Below are 14,971 nucleotides of genomic sequence, written 5' to 3' on the forward strand. Positions count from 1 at the left end.
GACCTTCTTTTCATGACAAAACATAAACCAGCTTTGCCTTTTCAAAGTGTCCAGTCTGTGGCAGCTCATGACAAGAGCCTCGGGTGATCACTGACGTCTTATAAATAAGAGTGTCAATTATTAAATCAGCAATAGGAGTCACTGTGCACTTACTCCCCGTGTAAGATATCTGCTCTTAATGTGTTGTACTAAGCAAATTAACGGTAAAACTAGTCTTCAAACAGTACTTTATACTTTGTGTGTCTGTAGGTGCAATCTGTTGAAAAATCTTTACTTAGTATATACTAAGTTGATCTTCTGTATATAAAGAGAATTAAAAATGAATCTTAATGAAGAATGGGATGGGAGAGGGAGTAGGAGATGGGATGGTTTGTGGGTGGGAGGGAGGTTATGGGGGGAAAATTGCTATAATCCAAAAGTTGTACTTTTGAAATTTATATTTATTAAAAAAAAAAGTTAAATTAATAAAATAAAAGTATCCAGTCTGCAGATGAGCAGGAGACAGAGTACCTGGAGGGCACCTGTCTCCTCAGTGGGGCAGGAATGGTGCCACGGATAGCATATCTGGCCAACTCATTGGGAATGGGGGGTGAGAGGAGTTCCATAAAGTGCCTGCTTGAGAATTTTGTAGATAATTGCTGGAACTGAGATTCCATGTAAATAGTAATAGAAAGAGACTGCAAAACCTGCACTATTAATCTCTTAGAACTAAAGACTGATGGAGCCAAGGCAATTGTGGTGTTTGCACTGGTATACCTATATACTTCTATACTGCATATGTATTTATACTGGATATCTGCATTGTTAGAATTAAATGACTATAATTTTCCTCTTTACAGTCTCCTGTATTTTAGAGTATAGCAAGATAAATATTTAAAAAGAAGTAGAAAATATAGGCATTATTTTTTCTAACTGCTCTCTATATATATTCAATTTTCATCCTAGATTAGACCTTAATGATCACTATGAAAAGAAAACATTGCTCGTGTTTGTGCATCTATACCATTCAAGTCTATGTGATTAGGATATATGAGTATAATCAAATCAGTTTATACCGCCTTTGAATAATACACCTAATTATCAGTTTTTAGCAGATTAATTATTCAAGATCATAAACTCAGACTATTTCTCATTTGAATTTCATGGATTTGCCTCAGAACATATTTTCCCACAGAAACATTGCTTGTGGTGTTGAATTTATGAGCCAACCTATAAAAGCATAATAGCTTAAGTCCCAGATCACAGAAATTTTCTATCATGAGTACCTCAGAGAAAATCAAATCATAGATCTTTCAGGCCTACACAATGGGATTATCCTGTTTCCATGCCTCTATTTCAAGCTTCTGTGGTCTGTTATAGATGATTAAGTATTACTAAGGGGCCAAAGCTGGTTCAAGAAAAGGACAGAGTTTTCTGCTAGCTCATTCAAAATCTGAAGTTCTCTTTTCTTCTAATATAAGTTAAATATTCTACATCTGAAAAAGGAAATGTAACAAGAGATACCACAGAAATAAAAATCACCAGGAATTACTACAAAGAGCTATATGCCAACATGTTGGAAAATCTAGAAGAAATGGGTAGATTCCTGGAGACATCATCTACCAAAATTGATTAATGAAGACATAGAAAACATAAACAGATCAATAACCCAAACAGAGATTGAATCACTAATAAGACCTTCCCAAAAAGAAAAGCTCAAGAATGGATTAATTCACTGCTGAATTCTACCAGACATTTAAAGAACTAATTCCAATTCTTCTTGAGCTATTAAAAACAATTTAAAGGAGGAAATCCTCCTAAAGTCTTTCTGTGAAGCCAGTATCACCCTAGTTCCTGAACCAAAAAAAAAAAAGAAACAACAGAGAAAGAGAACTATAGACCAATATCCCTGATAAACATAGTTGCAAAAATTGTCAGCAAAGTATTAACTAATTGAATCCAACAACATATCAGAAAGATCATTCACAGTGACCAAGAGGCATTAATCCCTGGTATACAGGGATGGTTCAACATTTGCAAATCAATCAATGTGATACATCACAAGCAAACTGAGGAACAAAAACCATATAATTATCTCAAAGATGCAGAGAAAGCATCTGATAAAATACTACATCCTTTCATGATGAAAACCATAAGCAAATTAAGTATAGAAGAAACATTCCTCAACACAATCAAGGAAATTTATTGCATCCTTGAATGGGAAAAGCTGGAAGCATTCCCCTAAGATCCAAAACCAGATAAGGATGCCCACTTTCACCATTGCTATATAGTCCTGGAAGTTTTAGCCAGAGCCATCATGCAAGACAAAGAAATCAAAGGGATACAAATTGGAAAGGAGAAAATCAAACTATCCCTATTTGCAGATGACAAGATTTTATATATAAGGGATCTGAAAGACTCCACTAAGAGACTATTGGAACTCTTAGAAGAGTTTGGTAAAGTGGCAGTATATAAAATCAACACAGAAAAATCAGTAACCTTTGTATATACAGACAATGCCATGGCTGAGAAAAAAACTTTTAAGATCAATCCCATTTACAATAGCTACAAAAAATTAAATACCTTGGAATAAGTTTAACCAAGAATGTCAAGGATCTATGATGAAGATTATAAAACATTAAAGAAAGAAATAGAAGAAGACATTAAAAAAAGGAAAAATCTTCCATGTTCATGGATTGCAAGAATCAATATCATCAAAATGTCCATACTATCGAAAGCAATTTACAGATTCAATGCAGTCCCCATCAAAATACCAAAGACAGTCTTCCCAGATCTAGAAAAAATGATGCTAACATTCATATGGAAACACAAGAGATTCTGATTAACAAAAGCAATCTTACACAACAAAAACAAAGCAACAAAAACAATGCCAGATTTCAAGGCATACTTCGGTTATAATCAAAACAGCCTGATACTGGCACAAAAACAGACGTGTAGACCTATAGAACAGAATAGAAACTCCAGGAATCAATCAATCCTCACTTCTGTCTTCTTTCCCCTGCAGTTGGTTTCCCTCTGGGATCATTAGATGGAAGAGGAGCACACAGCTAAGTTTCCCTATCAGCCAGTCCATTGGTTATCTAAAAACAAAGAAAATCCCCTACAGTTTGGGGACAGGTAAGAAAAAAGAGTCTTCCTTGATTAGAAACCAAAGGTCTGGGAATGAGATTCAGGGCAGGAGATATCATGGTGTCCTGTTACCTATCCTGAGCATGACAAATGAAAAGGTAGTTACTTCCACAACAGGGGACTCTGTGCCATTTGTAAGCAAGACCACTCCCTACCCCCACCACACTACCAACACATGGTCTGTTTGCAGTGTTCTGTCCCTCCATCTTCCTCCTGCCTCCTCCACTCTGGTATCTCTACTTACCAATCTCATTGCCTTTATTTTAAAACATTTTCCACAGTATTTATACTCTTTCAGGGTTTTTTCACTTTTTAATTTACCTTTTTTTCATCTTGAATACTATTATTTTAGCTTTCTTTACTTGAGAGGCAGAGAGAGAACACATTCCTGTTCACTAATTCACTCTCCACATGACTGCAATAGCATAAGCTGGGCCAGAGCTAAGCCAGGGCTGACACCAAGAACCAGGAACACAATCCAGGTTTCCCAAGAAGGAGCAGGAATCCAACCACTTGAGGCATGACCACCACCTCCCAGAATCTGTATGCAAGAGAATCTAGAGTCAGGAGCCAGAGCCAGGGACTTAACCCAGGTACCCTAATGTAGAATGCAAGTAATTGGCTAAAAACCCACTCTATTACATCCTGTTTTTGATATTCAGTACTATCAACATGTTTTTACTTTTTCATTTCTATGCTGCCAATCTTTTATTTTTATTAAATTCATCCATAATTCCATTTAGAGGCCATTTTATGCTTTATACGTTGCTTTGTATATTTTCCATACTATTTTATATGCTGTTTTAAATTTTAACATTTCAACTACATAATTTTAATTCTATTTTAAATTATTTTACTTTAAACTTCTCTATGTCTTTTGTTTGCTCTATCTTACTCTTAATTACCTTACTAATGTTTTCCTTTCCCCTCCAGGAGCTACTTTACTTGCTTGTTTGTTTTGTATTTTGTGGACTGAGCAGTGTTGTCCAGCCAGAATTATGCAGGCATAAGTAGAGATACCTTACCACTATCACAGAAAGCTGCAAGTTTTTTCACGACTGGCCTTTCCCAGCTTCCTAATATGGGTCTTTCTAGGAATATCCAGAAATCCTCATAGTAACTATCTCTGTAGTACTGTTTTCTCCATACAAGAGTACATGATGAATTTGCTGGAACAGCGATGCTGCTTCTGAATATTTCACATTTCTGTGTCTAACTTTTATATAAAGAGCACCATATTTTAAAAATTGTGGAGGCTACTATTGTAACTCTTTGATTTAGGGCACAGCAGCAGCCATATTTTGGTAATTAATCACATGCACTTTGAGCCAGATAGTTTGGGCTCAAACTCCAGCTCAACAACCTCTGTACACATTGCATGAGCAGATTCTTGGTTGCGCAAGCTCAGCCTGTTTCCTCATTAAAAGGAAGCAGTACCTGCTATGGTTTGAGCAGAAGTTGGTTCCCCACGACTCATGTAGACATTTGAATCCCAAAGTTTTATGTTGTGCTAATGGTTAATTTACACAAAATGTTGATTTAGATGTGGAAACTGTGAAATGATTTGGGAGTTTGGCCCACTAGGAGATATTTATGGCATTGGCTTCTTGCCCTTAGGAGTATTTCCCACAAGAGGGTTGCTTATATGAGCCCAGTGTTCTTCTTGTCTCTGCTTCCTGACTTGCCATGAGATTTTCCCTCTGCCATACTCCAGCCATATCACTAATGGGGCCACTCAAATTGGACTGTGAATCTCCAAAGACACAGGCTATAAAAAAAACCTTCATTCTCCCTAAGTAATTCCTCTCAGGTGTAAATCTGACTAATACTTCATCTATCTCATAAATATTCTTAAAGATTTATTTTGTTTATTTGAAGCAGAGTTACAGAGAGAGGCAGAGAGAGAGAGAGAGAGAGAGATCTTCCATCTGCTGGTTCACTCCCAAAATGGCTGTAATGACCACAGCTGAGCCTATCCAAAGCCAGGAGCCAGGAACTTCTTCTGGATCTCCCATATAAGTGCAGCACCCCAAGGACTTGGGCCTTCTTCTGCTGCTTTCCCAGGCATTTTAGCAGGGAGCTGAATTGGAAGTGGAGCATCCAGAACTCTAGCCGGTGCCCATATGGGATGCCGGTGCTGCAGGCCGGGGTTTTAACCCACTGCGCCACAGCACTGGAACTCCCATCTCATAAACTTGTAATGAGGTTTTTGTAAATTTTCAAACATAAGTTGGTGCCTATCTAGTCTGGGAAACTTCCTAAGAGGAAGCAAAGTACATACTCGGGAATTGAGATGGACTTTTACCTTCTTATATCTTATTAGACTTGAGCTAAAGGAAGAATAAGAGTTATGATAGTCTTTGGGTACTTAGCGAAGTGGAAAGTTTTAAAGCTACATTTGTGGTCAGCTTTATTACACAGAAAATACCTGGCCATGACCCCTGATTTTTGATGACTTCAAATCCAGCTAACTGCCTCTCTTTCCCTCAGTATCTTGCCATTCATCATTTTTCTGTAATTTCAGCAACTGCATTAATGATCCATATGTGACATATTGACTGCAAAACTGAATTCAGTTGTCTACATTACCTTGTATCCATGTTCTTTATGATGCAACTTTTCTACTCCTCCTATAAAGAATTGAAGTCTATTTCCACATTCCTTCAATCTGAGCTAGCCATGCTGCAGAACTGTCATTGCACAGTTCCAAACCTTGGCCTCCGGTGGCCTCTACCCTTCCCCTCTCTTCCAGCTACCATTTGAAGAAATTGAGTTGGAAACCAGACAACAGGGCACCACATGCAAGAGAGAGAAACAGTCCAAGCTGAGGTCAGTCAAGGCCAACAGCCAACAACTGGCTTAGCAGTCTAGTGCAGTCATGTAAGCAAACTGAGCTGCAGACTGGCCCAGGTCAGTACATTCACCCAGTCAACACAAAGAACTTGAGCAATAATCATTGATGTGCTGATCCACTGCATTTCATCAAAAACTGATATAACATATGAGGAAAGGATAAGGGGAAACAATGGACAATGAGCTACAGTAGCCAGAAGGAAATAGGGTAGACAACATAGAGGAATGACAAGATAGTTTAATAGATGTTGTGAAAGCAAGAGCTGAAATTTTGCTGATTTCATCCAGAAAACTTTTTTTTACATAGAACATGTCATGGAAAATGTTGCTAAAATTTTAAGAAATTGTATCCCACTAGCAACATTTAAGATCAATATGCTTTAGTATTGTTAACAGCAACCAAATCAGAATAGCATTTTGTAAAGTAATAATTTATATTCATAAATTTTCTAATTTGTAAATGTTTCCATATACCACATATATGTCATCTATGAAGGGTCTTCAAAAAGCCCATGGGAAATGTACATCATTTAATTCCATTTTTTCAAGAACATTTTGAAGAAAATTCATATAAGCATGTACGCACCCATGACTTTATATAATTTTGAAAAGAATTGCACATCATTCCTCTCACCTTCCCCCTGGACAGGCACTTGCAGACTAAGAGTATAATAACCCTACCTCATTGTTTATTGTCAACAAATAGGAATCTTTCCTTACTCTGAAACACAACATATCTGTGAAGTATTTCTCACTGTAGCTTTAGTGGCAGAAATTTGGTTGGAAGTGATAAGGAAACTGACTTAGTGCTTTAAAAATGCACTTTTAATAATTAAACATATTCAAAGATAAAATAGGCTACTTTAAGCAAATGATCTGTCCATCACTAGAAGTATTCATAGAGGAACTTCACAGCATGTTTTAGAAAAATTTCTTCAATTTGGAAAAGGAAGTATTGATTAATACTTAAAATTCCCTTTTTTCAGAATGCTTTGATTTTATATCCTCACTGAAGTATGTGACATTTAAATGTTTATCTCCTATATTTTGCACTTCTTGTGACACCCTGGTTTGTTATACCCTGAGAAGTTGCTGCAACACCTTATCTGGTGCAAGGAAGTACATTATGGGGTGGTAGGAGATATACAGAAGAAATCAAGTATTGAAGGAGTTGAAATCAGAGGCATTATATTATTACCAGCTGGCACCCTTCAGTAATCACCCCCAAATCATCCTTCCAGGTAGATTAAAAAGCACCCCTAATAACAGTAGTACAAGTTATCAATTACATACTGCGAGGTGACACGTGTCATCCTCAAGGAACACTGCAAAGCACTTTCCCAACACATGAGGGCTTGTCAAAAAATTAATGAAAAATGCATATTATAAGGGCCAACACTGTGGCACAGTGGGTTAAGCCGGAGTCTGTTGTGTAGGCAACCCATACAGACACTGGTTAGAGTCCTGGCTACTCTACTTCCAATCTAGCTCCCTGCAGTTCCTGGGAAAGCAGCAGCAGATGATCCAAATCCTTGGGCCTCTGCACCTGGATGAAGCTCCTGGCTCCTGACTTCTGCCTGGCCCACCCAGCTCTGGCTGTTGAAGCCATTTGGGGAGTGAATCAGCAGATGGAAGAACTCTCTCTGTCTATCTTTGTCTCTCTGTCTCTCTCTCTCTAACTCTGCTTTTCAAATAAATAAATAAATAAATAAATAAATAAAATCTTTTTTTAAAAATACATATTATGAAAGTCTATGAACGGATTCCAAAAATATTTCATGCCAAAGCAAACATTTTTTAACTCTATATTTCATGAACTTTTTGAAGTATCTTTGTACAGCTCCTACAGAATATTAGTAGGTTCTGTTGTCCAAGGATTTCTGGGTTGGAACAAGCTAAGCAGATAGTCAAGATATCACTGACTTCTATTTTTAATAAGCAAGCATCAATTTTCAAGAGAAAAAGGGTAAAAAAATTCCCAACTTACTTGACCAAAGAACCCTTTTTACATAAATTACCTTATAAAGTTTACATTTTAGTAAAATTATGTTAATGTATTTCTGTTAATAGTTTCTTTGTTTTTTTTATTTTTTTTATTATTTTTGGACAGGCAGAGTGGACAGTGAGAGAGAGAGACAGAGAGAAAGGTCTTCCTTTTCCTTTGCTTCATCCCTCAATGGCCATGGTGGCTGGCTCTCTGTGGCCGGCGCACCACGCTGATCCGAAGCCAGGAGCCAGGTGCTTCTCCTGGTCTCCCATGTGGGTGCAGGGCCCAAGGATTTGAGCCATCCTCCACTGCACTCCTGGGCCACAGCAAAGAGCTGGCCTGGAAGAGGGGCAACCGGGACAGAATCGGCACCCTGACCGGGACTAGAACCCCATGTGCCGGTTCCGCAGGCGGAGGATTAGCCTATTGAGTGTGTCAATATTTTCTAATCAATATGCTTCAATCCCATTAACTAATTAAATACAGGTAATAAGTATGATAGCCATAATTGCAAATCTGAAGAATATTCTTAATTCCACTTGAATTCCAACATAACATTTAGCTGTTCTTCTTGTTGAACAATCATTATATATGCATCCAATTTAAATGCTTTTGTACTCACTTCCTTGTTGGTAGTGGTAATAAAGAACAAAGTTAACATTCTTACTTTTGCTTTTCAATTTGGAGTTCCTCCTCCCGAGCTCCACACAAGTCCTCTTTAAGTCTGATGATTTGGTGACAAGATAAAGATGGAGCAACATAAGTTCTGTCAATTTGCAGATCATCAAAGCATGGCTTTCTGAAGGCATAGGAATCATCACAACAGTGACCCACTGCAGCGTTGATAGGCTCAGCCGCATGTCGTCTGCACAATGCTCCAAGAATTAGCTTTGCCTTTCCCAGAAGAAAATTTAAAAAGAGACATAAGATCAATGGTCATTAATTTTTTTCTTAAATAAAATAACATTATATGTAAGTATTCTAAAGTTTCTTCTAGTTCCACCTGAATTTCATTACTTGGGGAAACACAAGACTATGGGGTGCAGCCTGGTTCCCAGCCTCTCCTGCTTCTTCCTATCATATTCAAGATGAGCTCATTTGGGCTTCATCCTTAGGTTCCTGTCCAGTCCAATTTATAGACCAGTGTGGATTTAAGGCAAGAGTTTCCTATGCTCCACCAAATAAAGCCTCAAGTCAATACTATTGCTAACTTGACTCTGATGTAAAACTGATGATGATTGAAGTTCTTAAGAAGCTCAAATCCGATTTTGTTTCTACTTTTACACCTAGACATTTGTAAACAACCACAGAACTTAGAACACGATAGATACTATATGGATATTTGTGGAATTAATAATAAAATTATTAATGGAAAAAATCTTTAGATTCTATTTCAATTATTTCCTTCTTCTTCTTCCCCTTGTGAAATTATCACCTTGCATTGCTCACAACTTAGTGTTCAAGACACTAGTAGTTATCCTAATGCTATCTGCAAACCTGCCTCTGTGCCCCCATTTCCATAAGGACAACCCAACTTCACTATCACTTATTTGGCTGAGGATGAAGTAACTGAAACCAGCAACTAACAACATTTAATGTTTGGTTTTAGAAGTAATGAAGGGCCGGCGCCGTGGCTCACTAGGCTAATCCTCCGCCTTGCGGGGCCAGCACACCGGGTTCTAGTCCCGGTCGGGGCTCCGGATTCTGTCCCGGTTGCCCCTCTTCCAGGCCAGCTCTCTGCTGTGGCCAGGGAGTGCAGTGGAGGATGGCCCAAGTCCTTGGGCCCTGCACCCCATGGGAGACCAGGAGAAGCACCTGGCGCCGGCCGCAGCACGCCGGCCGCAGCGCGCCAGCCACGGCGGCCATTGGAGGGTGAACCAACGGCAAAAAGGAAGACCTTTCTCTCTGTCTCTCTCTCTCACTGTCCACTCTGCCTGTCAAAAAATAAAATAAAATAAAAATTAAAAAAAGAAGTAATGAAAAAGATCACCCAAAAACAAAGTTTTAAGGATATATAAGTTTAATCAAAACAGTCTCCCCAAAAAGGCATGACTAGATAATAAAAATTAATAAAAAGGAAGGCAGGGCTAGATAATATTTAAATATGAGACCCAAGCAATTAGTTTCATCAAAATAAAGAACAAGTAGGTCACTCATATCTTGGATGTAATCTACCAAAAACATTCAGCACAGAAAGCTGTCACCATATAAGAATCCAATAATGTTAAAATCATGCTGCTGGAGAGGAATCTGGATACTGGATCTCAGAGACTTGAGTATCTTGGTTCCTGGAGTGTTATTTTCCATTATGAGGAAAGAATAATATATTGTGTTTTCACTATAACCTGAAGGAAACATCCCTCAAGATCAAACCTGATCTATATTTGATCCCATTTGCACTAATTTCCACATCCTAATTCAGTCTCCCAACTATTTTGATTCAAGAAAAAAACATACAGACCTAATCATTATACCCAATTATCCTTCCTATTGGAAAGATATTGGTCACTGTAAATGAACAGATTTGTAAAATTAATATCTGTAAATTTGATTAGGATGAGTTAGTCTAAAATCAACATTACCTTTGGAGTTGCTGGCAAAATCACTTTTGTTGACTTTAAAATCTAAATAGATCCTGGGAAGTGATCCAGAGAAAGACCTTGGAATCTGACACCCACAATGTTAGAAGGGAAAACCTTACCAACTGCTGATAAAGACAATTGATGTGAGCTGACAAGAAAGAATTTCCCCTGAAGACAGAAATATTGGGCTTTGTTGACTGTTACTAGATGTGTTCACAGAAGTGAGTTCGACTGCTGAGGATTAAAGATCAGAACTTTCAAGACCAGGCTAATCAAACCTCAGATGTGCTCACGGAATCCTCAATGCAGAGGAACTGCTGCACGCCGCTCAGCAGGCAGCTTCTGGTGGAGCAGCCACCATCTTCTTAGTGAACAGAACCACCTCTTGAGCAGACAGCTGTGGAGCTTTCTTGGTGTAAAGGACTATGAGCCTGAAAAAGTTGCTTCTTCTTACCATGGGCCACAGCTACCCACTTAAACATGGATTCTACAGTTTTTTTCCAATACCTGACAGTGTCTATGATTTAAGATGTGTAGTGAACAGTTCAGAGTGCTTTAAGGACAGATGACAATTAAAGGCTTAACTCTTCCTGTTGAATATGATGATAAGGATCACCTTCCTTTCTTTTTCCTCAGTGTATTTTCTTTAGAAAACTTTGAATTGTAAACACTTTGTCTTGTCTTTGAAATGTATACAAGTTTTTTGGAAATTACATATATCTCTTGTCAGCTTTATGACCCAGAAATGTCTTCTTTAAGGACCAAAGAGCCATCTTTTAAGAATGCAAACAAAGGAGATAGCTCCCCTATCTCCCAGGTTTTGAGGAGGGCAGCTCCCTCTTTAGTTGGTGCTTTGCTCCAAGCTGCAAAACTACCTCCTCTCATGAAGATATCATAAGTTCCCCACGCTCCCTGACAAAGCCACTTAGCTAACACAGATGGTGACCCCAATTACTGAGTAAAGTTAGGATGAACTTAATGTGACAAATAGTACTGTCAAGTCCTCTTAATGGGGATTGGTTTTGTTTACACTGAAAACATAGATGTAATGAGTTGTATTTGCTGGGTTGTGTAGGGGGCTGAGGTCTCTGCCTGTCTTCAGTCTCCTATTGTATGGCTTGTGGGGTGTAAACTAGTTCATCTTTCTACTGTTCTTGTAGAGATGTTTTCTGGGTTGGGATAATAATTCCCCAACAATGCACCATGAATTGCATTGAATCTCATCCCAGGACATTCAGGCAAGTGGCCCAGAGGAAATAACATCTGAGCTGGGATCTAACAATGACTCCAAAAACCCACATTAAAGTAGGAAAGGAGCATTTGGGAAGTCATTGAATGTGACAGAGAGATAAGAAAGAAAGTTTTGTAACAAAATCAAATTTTCATTGTTCAAAACATAATGATGTTTCCTCCATAAAGAAAGTATTGGGGGTGGGGGGGAGGCTGACACTGTGGCGTAGCTGGTTGAGCCTCCACCTGCAGTGCCGGCATCCCATATCGGTGCTGGTTCAAGTCCTGGCTGCTCCACTTCCAATCCAGCTCTCTGCTATGGCCTGGGAAAGCAGCAGGAGATGGCCCAAGTCCTTGGGCCTGTGCACCCACATGGGAGACCTGGAAGAAGCTCCTGGCTCCTGGCTTTGGATTGGCACAGCTCCGGCCATTGTGGCCAATTGGGGAGTAAACCAGCATACAGAAGACCTCTCTCTCTCTCTCTCTCTCTCTCTCTCTCTCTCTCTTTCTCTCTCTCTCTGCCTCTCCTTCTCTCTCTCTGTAACTCTGACTTTCAAATAAATAAATAAATAAATCTTAAAAAAAAAAAAGTATTGGAGGTGGACAAGAGACAAAGTGAGGGGAAAAAGCAATCTGAACAATTTGAAGGCTGTTCCAGCAACCCAGGTAAGAGCCTGAACTAGAAGGATGGTAGGAAGCCATAGATAGAGAGAGAGACCTTCAAGGGAATGACTAAAGAACCAAGCATTGAAGATTACCAAAAATTGGAATCAAGTACAGAACTAATAATAGAAATGGAGTTGGGGAAAGAGTTTACTTTCTACAGCACCCAAGGGAACAGGCAACTTAGTCGAATGATCCGCAAAGTATAATCCATGGTCCATCAGAATCAACATTTATGGGATTTTTTCGAAATGCAAATTCTCAGGCTTCATCCCAGAGTTATAGGATCAGAAACTCTCCAGGTGGGAATTTGTGTTTGAACAACTATTCCAAGTAATTGGGATGCAATATCAGGTTTGAGAACCACATGTTCTCAAATAAACCTTATTCTGGTAATTACCAATGGAATTTGCATATAAAAAGTGATAAGCCAAAAATTCTCTGGATCTATTATTTTGGACATTTAACTTAAAGTCAGTATTATGGGACTCTGTATCAAACTAAAGTTTTCCTCAACGCTTTACTTCCAAATAGACTATTACAGTAAGATCTTAAAGATTACTAAAAATTACCCTTTGTTTTTCGACATCCTAATCCTCAAAATACATTGGTACTTAACCAGGCTCTGCACACAAGGAGGAGTGTGTGTTCTCTCTGAAAAATGACTAAGGTATCTATCTCTACTCTTGGTGAAAATACTAAATTTGCTCTATAGATCTGACCTGGTTCTGACAGAGAGATCCTGGCTTGGCTCCCTGTCACAGCCTTGACTCAAAATCACAAAGTCCCAAACTCAGTGTTCAGATGTGAAGGAGAGACCCCTGTGAGAAGGCAGCCAGGCAGCGTCCCAGCCATAGACATTGGCATCCCTAAACAAGCTTCTGGGGAACAGGCTTGGAAAGCAATGTAGATACCCAAGGTTATATACACATCTATCTAATCAAGACAAAGAGAGCTAGGTGATTTCTGAACTGACTCATTCTCTTAGCCTCTGAAGCTTTTAAGATAGGATATAAATACTTAGCTACTCTCAGAATCAGGATTCACCTAAATCTTTCTAAAGACACAGATCTGAACACCATTTTATAAACACACCTGTCATGAAAGCTACTCCCTCCTAATTTCTTAAGTAAATCACAGTGATTTTTTACACGGCCGCGGCTTTCACGTACCACTCTTTGGAACATTTCCTTCTGCAAAAAAAAAAAAAAAAAGAGATAATCAGTGTTTATCTATGGTTGCAACAATGTATCTTCAGGTAACATTGCAAAACCATCTTCTCTAACAGTTTAATATAACTGTTTTTCTAAATCTAGGTTTATTTAATGAGTTTGAAAAATCACATTTTGCTCAAAGAGAAATTACCATGTACTTGGCGAAGAAAAAGTGGGGCAGTAAGATTATATTACACTCCCCATGTTATAAATTCATTTATGGGCTTAAATGGAATGTTTCATAAGAACAGGCAAGTCACTCATCTAGGCAGAAAAAACTTTAGTGATAATTTACAGATCTAAGTTTGACTAGCTAGCATGTATGTATATTGGACATTTTTGTCTTTTTTTTCTAATTTGAGAGGCAAAGAGACAGAGGGTAAAATAGATATAGAGAAGTGAGCCAGGCTGAAGCTGGAGCCTGGGACCTCAAACCAGGTCTCTCATGTGGATGACAGAAATCCAATTACTTGAACCATTCTCACTGCCTCCCATTGCCTTCATTAGCAAGAAGCTGGAGTCAGGAGCCAGAGCCGGACATCAAACCTAAGCATTCCAATATGGGACATGGGGTTATGACCTGGCATCTTAATTTTTAGGCTAAACATCTGTCCCAAGTTATTTTAATGATATATACATTTCACATAAATAGAATAGGCATGATATAAGTGCAGAAATAGAAATACAGATTAAGAAGTCATGGCTTAGTAAAAACACCACTGGCCGTGAAAACAGGAAAGTATTTCACAATGTATAGTGAAGTAAATCAAGTGGAATTTTCAAAGCTATAGGAAAATTCAGAGTTCTTGAACTGTGAAACAAGATTCCAGTAGGAAGATTCTAGTGACTTTGCTTTGCTTTTTTCTAGGATCACTGGTTAACATCTTAACTAATCACACCTAGTCTCCCTTATCCTAATAAGCATTGTTTGTTCTCCTGAAAATGGTATCAGATTTGCAAAACAGCCTGGATTTTACATTTAACCCTGTCCTTGCACTCTGTGAAACAAACAAGTCACCTGAACCTTCTCAAATTTGATAATCTGATCTAAAAAAAAAAATGTACTTTATAATTCCAGCATTATCTTTCTTACCAGGCTATGGTGAAGATCAGATAGGCCACAGTTGTAGGTGTGCTTTGTAAACTCTAAACATCCATGCTTTTGGAAGATGTTATCATCAAAATGATTTTCATGGAGGCCTAAATAGTGAGGCTCTGAGAGTGTGCTCAACTACAAGAGACTAAATCATCCTTATTTACCCTTCTCTTTGGAAACAGAAAGATGTTACATGTACCTGCGTGAGGCCATAAAG

The 14,971-nt window shown here is 38.5% G+C and overlaps 1 protein-coding gene across 1 annotated transcript in view; it reads right to left on the reverse strand.

The window, feature by feature from the left end:
* The window catches only part of LOC133765106 (alpha-fetoprotein-like), a 54,931-nt gene that overhangs the window by 17,794 nt on the left and 22,166 nt on the right, over positions 1 to 14,971 (reverse strand). Inside the window, 4 exon segments of the mRNA XM_062198694.1 lie at positions 8,637 to 8,863; positions 10,845 to 10,903; positions 10,906 to 10,982; positions 13,540 to 13,637. Coding sequence (XP_062054678.1) covers positions 8,637 to 8,863; positions 10,845 to 10,903; positions 10,906 to 10,982; positions 13,540 to 13,637 — 461 coding nt within the window.

The sequence above is a fragment of the Lepus europaeus genome, chromosome 8, assembly GCF_033115175.1.
Source record: "Lepus europaeus isolate LE1 chromosome 8, mLepTim1.pri, whole genome shotgun sequence".
NCBI lineage: Eukaryota > Metazoa > Chordata > Mammalia > Lagomorpha > Leporidae > Lepus > Lepus europaeus.